Source organism: Aptenodytes forsteri, unplaced genomic scaffold, assembly GCF_000699145.1.
Source record: "Aptenodytes forsteri isolate BGI_AS27 unplaced genomic scaffold, ASM69914v1 Scaffold841, whole genome shotgun sequence".
In the NCBI taxonomy this organism is placed as follows: domain Eukaryota; kingdom Metazoa; phylum Chordata; class Aves; order Sphenisciformes; family Spheniscidae; genus Aptenodytes; species Aptenodytes forsteri.
Window position 1 is genome coordinate 39,879 of NW_008796189.1, and position 7,874 is coordinate 47,752.

General features: G+C 65.0%; 2 protein-coding genes across 2 annotated transcripts in view; both read left to right on the forward strand.

Moving 5' to 3' along the window:
• The first annotated feature begins 995 nt into the window (after window positions 1-995).
• MFRP (membrane frizzled-related protein) lies at window positions 996-5,228 on the forward strand. Its single transcript, XM_019474294.1, has 13 exons — window positions 996-1,060; window positions 1,164-1,275; window positions 1,527-1,655; window positions 2,022-2,183; window positions 2,264-2,507; window positions 2,602-2,732; window positions 2,889-3,014; window positions 3,168-3,244; window positions 3,390-3,538; window positions 3,732-3,862; window positions 4,512-4,646; window positions 4,798-4,925; window positions 5,004-5,228. The coding sequence occupies exons 1-13, from the start codon at window positions 1,007-1,009 to the stop codon at window positions 5,226-5,228; spliced, it is 1,803 nt and encodes a 600-aa protein (XP_019329839.1). The 5' UTR covers window positions 996-1,006.
• A 2,230-nt stretch (window positions 5,229-7,458) lies between these two features.
• The window catches only part of C1QTNF5 (C1q and tumor necrosis factor related protein 5), a 2,613-nt gene continuing 2,197 nt past the window's right edge, over window positions 7,459-7,874 (forward strand). Inside the window, exon 1 of the mRNA XM_009287954.1 lies at window positions 7,459-7,518. The gene's annotated coding sequence lies outside the window, so the exon portion shown is untranslated. The remainder of the gene's footprint in view (window positions 7,519-7,874) is intronic.

Genomic DNA, 7,874 nt, shown 5'->3' on the forward strand with positions numbered 1-7,874 from the left:
TGTAAGCAAGATGGGTGGGAAGTGTCTCGTACAAGGGAGACTCGTGTAGGAATAAATTTTAGCTTGAACAGAGCGCTGTGTACATGTGCTTGTCTCTGAGCGGGCAGATGAAGGACTGTGGCTTCGGCAGCGGGAGGGAAACCACCACCGGTGCCGGAGCAGCCTGCCCGTGCGTGCCTCCAGAGGCCCAGGAGCACCCATGCCCTGGGGCTTGCCTGGAGCAAGGGAGACATGGGTGCAGGCGGCAGTCCCTCTCCTCCAGCCACCTGTGGTGCCGGGAGGCAGAGGGAGCCTTTCCTCCTCTTCAGCCCTGCGAAGCTCCCCAGTGCCCATGCTCTTCCCCCAAAGCCCCTGAACAATGGCTCCTTTCTCCCCTGCTTAGGGACCGAGACGGGCACCGAGGCATTAAGGGACGTCGGGAATGGAGGTGGCGGGCCTCAGGCGCCCAGTGCCAGGGAGGTGCGAGGGAAGGAGGGACAGGTTCAGCCCAGGCTCCCCGACACAGCCCCTTCAGTGCTGCCCTGCACCGGTGGGGAGCCTGGAGGAAGCAGGCAAACCAACGGCCCCTCCGTGCACCCGAAAGCAGGGCCCCCGGCGGAACGGGCTCCCAGCGGGGCGGGTGCGAGCACACCTTCCCCTTTAAGACGCTGGTTCTCCGTGCCAGAGCCTGACCTCGGCATCCTCAGCTGAGCTGGATTAACTGGGCGAGGGGGAAGGGGCCTGCATAGGGGACTGGGGCTGCCGGCCTCCTGGGGCTCCCCACACTCGTGGTGCGGCAGGCATGGCCCTCGGGGCTCTGCAGGGTCCAGCACTGGGACAGCACATGTAGGCACAGCTGGCGCTGCCACCGCCTCTGCCCCGGTGTGTGGAGCAGGGGTCCCCACGCCGCCCCAGGGCCAATGGGGGCAGCCAGGGAGGAGCGGGTGGTGGGGCAGGTGGCTGTGCCAGGAGGCAGAGCGCGCTGGGGAGGCTTTTAGCCAGACTGCACTGGGAATCGCCCGCCGCAATGAAAGACTTCACCGAAATCACGCTTTGCCCCGAGGCTCTGGACCACAGCAAGGTAGGGCTGGGGGTGGGGGTGCTGCCTATGGGTCCCCACCTAGCCACCCACGGGTCCCCACAGTGTGCTCCCCGTGGTGCCACCCACACTTGCTCTCCTGCAGACCGAGTTCTGCAACCCCATCTTCGAGGGCAAGGAGCCCCAGGCAGCGCCAAGCACCGAGTGCCCAGCAGACAAGGACGGGACCAGCCCCACGTCACCCCGGGACAGCCTCGGTACCAGCCTGGGGGTTTGTACACATACCCCTGTCCACGGGGCTGCCAGGAGCAGCCATGGGGCTGGGAGCGGGGTGCTGGGGCAAGCTTCCCACAGGGCTCTGGGTCCACTTAGGGGACCCACTAGCACCCCGGGGACAAGAGGTCAGGATGTGCCCAGCCGGGGCTCAGCCAGCCGTGCAGGGAGGTGGCAGGGTCGGGGTATGGCTAGCAGCATCCCGGCTCTGCCCGCTTTCCTTGCCCTCCCGCAGGCCGGCAGCTCTGGGGCCAAGCAAGCTGGCGGTACCGCGCCGACTGCAAGTTCACCTGGCTCTGCGTGGCTCTGATGAGTGCCATCCTCCTCTTTCTCATCGCCCTCCTGCTGGGCATCGTCATCCACCGTGAGTGCCTGAGCAGGGAGGGCTGGGGGGCCGGCTGTGACTGTGGGGTGGGGACACAGAACCTGCTCAGAGGGGGAGAGGGGCACAGCGAGGGCATCCATCCTACACAGGACTTCCCAGGGTCTGCCCATCGTGGGGAGAGAGTGCCCCCATGCACAGGAGCAAGGGGGATCTCCACCTCCCTGGGATGTGGCAAGGTCACTGGGCTCTGTGAGAGCTGTCTGGGATCCCCTGGGACCTGCACACGTGTGGGGTAGGGTGGGAGCACAGGACATGGGGCTGGGTGGGCTTCCTAAGCCCCTTCCCCACACTGCAGCCATTTCTCCCTGCTGGGGCTGAGCTGTCCCTGCTCTTCCCTGGGCATAGAGCTGATGTCCCCGCAGCCACCCAGCGCCCCAGCTGCAGCCCTGCCCGCCCGTGGCACTGCCGCCACCACCGCAGCACCCACCCAAAGGGACCCCCCGGCCCCCAAAACAGCTGCCACCCCAACACAGACCTGGCTGCCCACAGCCAGCACGCCAGCACCGGGTAAGTCCTATGTGGGGCACTGTGCCAGGATGGCGGTGCCCTGCAGCACTAGCTCATGCCCATGCTGTTGGGCTGTGCAGCCTGCGGCGGGACCCTGCGAGGCCCCGAGGGCTCCTTCAGCTCTCCCAACTACCCTGGCCCCTACCCGCCTGATGCACTCTGCATCTGGCACATCGAGGTGGGCCCTGGCCTCGCCATCCAGCTGAAGATGGAGACATTCAATGTGGAGGGCACTGCCTCCTGCCTCTTCGACCGTGTGGAGCTCTACGAGGAGCTGGGGGCCGGCAGCATGGATCCTGCCCCAGCTCAGGGGGGCCTGACCAGGTAGGGCCCCTCGCACCCGGGGAGCGTGGCAGTGCAGTGGGGAGGGGGCAGCATCTCCGGGGGCGAGCAGTGTCACCCCTTGTTGTGCCCCCAGGTTTTGTGGCAACGTGGCCCCTCCGACCTTCAACACCAACTCCAACCACCTGCGCGTCACCTTCGTCTCTGACAGCAGCGTGGGCGCTCCAGGCTTCAGCGCCCGCTACCGTGCCATGGCCCCCAGTGAGAGTGAGTACCCCTGCCCCTGGGCACTGCCAGGACTTCTCGCTGCGGGCAGGCAGTGGGTAGCGCCAGGGTTCTCCTGTAGCACCCAGAGCACTGGGCCAGGGGAGGGTGCCCAGTGGGACGCCACTGCCAGCCTGGCCATCTCTGCCTGCACTGCAGAGAGCTGTGCCTGGGATGAGCACTTGTGCGACCACGGGCTCTGCCTCCACCTGGGCTTCATCTGTGACGGCTTCCACGACTGCGTGGACAAGAGTGATGAAGCCAACTGCAGCCTGAAACACAAAGGTCAGCCAGCCCCCCACCTGCAGCCCACAGCCGCCGTGGCACCCAGCCAGAGGGCACGGCGATGGGCAGTGGGAGGCAGGGGTGGGGCAGTAGGGAGACGGGGTGAAGGGAGAGGGGCAGAGGGTAAAGCTGCAAGTGTGTGTGTCCCTCCAGAGTGCGGGGGGCCGCTGACTGCCTTGGAGGGGCACTTCTCCACCCCAAGCCATCCCCAGCCATACCCACACCAGCAGGTGAGAGAAGGGATGCCAGCGGGATGGAGGCGGGAGGAGGATGAGGGTGAGGGCAGGCAGGGAGGAAGGCAACCTCCCACCAGGGAGAGCTGGGGGTGCCCCTGCCTGGCTTCATGGGTGTCACCTGCTGCCCCCTGCCCTGCAGCTGTGCCTCTGGAAGATCTCAGTGCCCATGGGCCACGTCATCGACCTGCACTTCCACAACTTCAGCCTGGAGTCGCATGAGGACTGCAGCTTCGACTTTGTGGAGGTGCACGACAGCGCAGGCACAGGGGCCGCCAGCCTCATGGGCAGGTACAGGCACACCCCTCATATCTCCGGCCCAGCTGCACCAGCTTGGGTGCACTGGGCTGCTGTGGCTTAGCTGGGGAAACTGAGGCACGGGGCAGGCTGGTGAGGAGGAGCCACCGGAGGACAGGGTTTGGGGAGGTGCTGGTCGGCCCTGCTGCCCCCCCTGACCCCATCCCTCGCCCCACGACCCCGGCAGGTTCTGCGGCCACCAGCTGCCACCCACCCTGACCTCCTCACGCCATGTCATGACCGTCCTCTTCGTGGCAGACGAGGGAGTAGCAGACGACGGGTTCTTCGCCACCTACCAAGCCCGCAATGCCACAGAGAGTAGGTAGCCAAGCAGGGGCGCAGGCTGCCCAGAGGAGCTGTGCAGTCACCATCCTTGGGGGTTTTCAAGGCCAGACTGGATAAAGCCCTGGAAAAAGCTGCTCTCGCCCCATAACTGACCCTGCTTAGTGCAGGAGGTTGGGCTACAGGCCCCTGAGGTCCCTTCTCACCTGAATTACCCTATAACCCAAGTGTAAAGCTGCTCTCGCCCCATAACTGACCCTGCTTAGTGCAGGAGGTTGGGCTACAGGCCCCTGAGGTCCCTTCTCACCTGAATTACCCTATAACCCAAGTGATCCTAGCCATGGGGATGTGGCCTGGAAGGGCTCACCTGCACACAGGCACAATCCATCACCTGAGGGCTGCCCCCAAAAAACCCCGGGAATTTGGGATCCCCCTAAGCTGGGCCAGCGATGGTTACCTATCGGCCGTGGCTGCCAGGCAGCAGTGCTCTGCGACCACTCACCTGGATATCCCCTGGCCGGTGACCAAGAGGAGCGGAGACGGGGATGGTCAGCATGGGAACAGGCTGACTCCCAGCAGGGAGGCCAGCCACCAGTGGCACGACCCGGGCCACAGCCAGCCTGCCCTCTGCCCGTGCCCATGCCCGAGCCCATGCCCTGCCGCGCTGGCCCCTCTCATCTTACAGAGACCTGCAGCCCCACGGAGTTCTCCTGTGGAAATGGTGAGTGCCAGGTGCTGGAGTCCGTGTGTGATGGCTGGCACGACTGCCCCGACGGCACCGATGAGCTGAACTGCACTGGGGTCTCCTACCCAGCCTTCGGTGAGTGCCACCCCCAGGTGCACCACTCAGCACTCAGCCCCCCCGAGCCAGGAGACATGCTGGCAGCTGCCCCATGGCTAACATCTGCCTGAGGCATACCTCGTGGGCATCACTGCTGCTGTAAGAAGTGAAGCACCTCACCCTGTGGCAGGGTCTGTCTGTGAGCCTGTGGAAGTGGAGATGTGCCTGGGGCTGGGTTACAATGCCACCTCCTTCCCCAATATCTGGCTGGCCATCCCGGACCAGGAGGGAGCTGCCGAGGTGCTGCAGGACTACCAGGTGAGCTGCCCGGGGGCTGCACGTGGGTCTGCCCGCACCACACCACACCGTGCCACACTCACCGCCACTCTCCTGCAGACGCTGATGGAGCTTGCCTGCTACCAGCACCTCCGCCTCCTCATCTGCAGCCTCTTCGTGCCCAAGTGCACCCCAGATGGGGGTGTCCTGCAGCCCTGTAGAGCCGTGTGCCTGGCTGCTGAGCTGCGGTGCCAGCAGTCCCTCAGCCTCCTTGGCATCCTCTGGCCCATCAACTGCAACATCCTGCCCGACTCCAATGACCCCATAGAGTGCTTCCAGCCCTGACCCGGCAAGAGAAGAGGAGCAGGGGCTGAAGCAGCCTGCCCAGAGCCGCTCCCCCACCCCAAATGTCCCTCCCATCCTCCTCCTGTTGCAAACACCCAGCTGCTGGGGTGGCCCCCATCAGCAGCACCCCAGTGCCTAGCTTCTCGCCTGCCCTAGGGTCAGCCCCTCTGCTCAGCGCTCAGCTCTGTGCCCAGATGCCATGGGCTTGCCCACAGGATGAAGTCCTTAGCGAGCAGGTGCCCCTTCTCAGCCTTGCTACAGGGAAAGGCTTGTGCTGGAGGGGCTGTGCCCACAGACTGGAGCTGTGCTGGGGACACCACACAAAGTCCCCCTACCAAGCAGCAGGAAGGTGGCAAGAGGGTTGGGTGCTGCCTCCCCATCCTCAGCCAACCCCAGGCGTATTGGCCAAAGCTGTGCATGGTTCCCAGCCCACTTCTCTCTTTCAGCCTCTCCAGGCTGTGCATGGCCTCTTTCCTGCAGCCCTCAGGCAGCTGCTAGCCTAGCAGGGGAAGGGTTAATGCTCCCCAAATGGAGCAAGGCTGGGCCAAGGTGAGCCAGGCTGCAAGCAGAAGAGCCCAGGGCTGCCCATGTCCCACAGCCCCAAAGCCAGCAGAATAAACAGCGTGAGCAGCTGACAAACCCAATGGAGCAGGTGGCTCATTTGGGGAGGGTCTGCATGTGGGTCCTGCCAGATCCCAAGGGAAACTGAGGCATGGTCCAAAGGAGGGAAGCCAGGGCTGGGGTGGGGGCTCTGAGCAGGAATGGAGGGGCACAGGGGAGACTGCCTGGCTGCAGGGGGGAACGGGCTGCTGGCTGTGCCCTTGATGGGCTGGGGGGCTTGCAGGGCCCCAGGGAGGTGGATGGGTCTCAGAGGGCTGGCAGCCCCATGGTGCAGGGAGGGGATCCTGCCCCAGCAAGGGCTGTGGCCCTGCTGGCTGAGCTGGCCATGCTGGCTTCAGGCCACCCTGATGGCCACAGGCCTGGCAACACCCCGTGGCCACAAACCAGCTCCCAGCTGGCCAAAAACAACAGTCCCTTCACACCTTGGGAGAGAGGAGCCAGGCGGCTCCCTGCCAGCACCCAGCCTGGCCCCAGGCATTCGGGGCAGGAAGGCTCAGCCTGCAATGTCACGCGCACTGCTGCGGATACCGGCACAGGGAGGAGAAAGCCAGCAGTGCCAGCATGCTTCCCGCTGCCCTCTCCTGCCCTGAGTGCATGGGAAAGTCCCCTGCCCAGCTGGGGTTACTGGGAGCAGGACCCACTTGGGTCAGCACCACTCTGCCCTTGCAGCCAGCACGGCACCGCCGTTCCCACACAGCTGCCCCTGCTCAGGGGGCTCAAGCCCACCCGTCTCCTTTGCTCCCTGCATGTCCCAGCTGCTACAAGCTGGCTGCAGGGCACGAGGACTCCCCCCAGCCACAGGACCACTCCACCACCCTGTGACTGATGGTGTCCCTTGGATGCACTCAGTGCTGGAACGAGTTAAAGGCAAGCTGGGAGTGCCTTCGAAAGCCCGGCACAGTCCCAGCTTTGCCACGTGCCCCGCAGTCCCCAAGGGCTAGCCTTGCTTCCTGGCATGGCCGCAGTGCTTCTCTGCCTGCGCTTCCACCTGCCTGCTGCTGCCTGGCACGTCCCTGCCCGCTCAGCCCCACATGCTGCCTCCGGGCCCTACGCTGGCACCCCCCAGCTGGCTCCTGCAGCTCCCCACGGGTGCTCCCAGGGCTGGCACTGCCAGCCTGTGTGTGCCCTGCTGCCCCCTTGACTCAGCCCTGCTGCCAGGGACAGCCCCGAGGCTGCCAGTCAGGGGACCTGCATGCCCCGAGGGCTCCCTCTTCCTTCTCCCGTTCCAACCCTGCCTGCGTTTGGTGAGTTTCCCTCTCTTGGCCTTTCTCTTCCACTTCTCTTCTCATTCCACTTTCACTCTGCTGCCTGTTTTCTCTCGATTCCCTTCCCTCCCTCCTGCTACCCAGTGCCCAGATGTGTTCAGCCAAGCTGGTTTGCAGCCCATGCCTCCTCTCCCTTTGCCAGGCTGTTTGTCTCGCTCTCCCTTCCCCCTGCTTACAGCACTTCTGACAGCATGGGATTATTTTTCTTTTTCCCCTTGTCTTGTAGCTTTTGGCTCCCAAGGCCCTTGATTTCCTTTGGAGTTTGGGAGGAGAGACGTGAGGAGGAGGAGGGGGGGTGGAGAGGCTGCCTTAGGGCCTTCGTCAGAGCGAAGTGGTCAGGAAGAGCTGCAGTCCTTCCACACCGGAGAGCAGCGAGGCACCGGGGCAGGAGCCGCAGGATCGCAGTGAGTGGGGATACCCAGCTCCATCCACCCCACGCCGGGGGGAGCTGGGACTCGCTGGGGTCCTGGCTCCGGCGCCTGGGCGGAGGAGAAACACTTTTCTCCTCCTTTTCCTCTTTGTTGCAGCCGTTGCGTCCAGGAGGGGGAAGAGAGCAGCTTTCCCAGGGCAAGGCCACAGGGAGGGGGGCCGGCGCTGGCCGCGGGGCTCCGCTCTCGCTGTGCTGGTGTGGGAAGGGCCGGGGGCAGCCCGGGCAGCAGGGTGGTCCCCAGCACCGGGGTGGTCCAGCACAGCCGGGGATGCTGCAGCCCCAGACAGCCGTGCCCCAGACAGCCAGCTGGGCATGGAGCAGAGCAGCCGG

Bases quoted from the DNA above. Each gene is read 5' to 3' on its own strand.
- MFRP (XM_019474294.1), top strand. From the start codon at position 1,007: ATGAAAGACTTCACCGAAATCACGCTTTGCCCCGAGGCTCTGGACCAC. The intron at 1,656-2,021 runs GTGAGTGCCTGA...CCCTGGGCATAG, and splicing joins GCTGGGCATCGTCATCCACC to AGCTGATGTCCCCGCAGCCA. The intron at 2,733-2,888 runs GTGAGTACCCCT...CCTGCACTGCAG, and splicing joins TGCCATGGCCCCCAGTGAGA to AGAGCTGTGCCTGGGATGAG.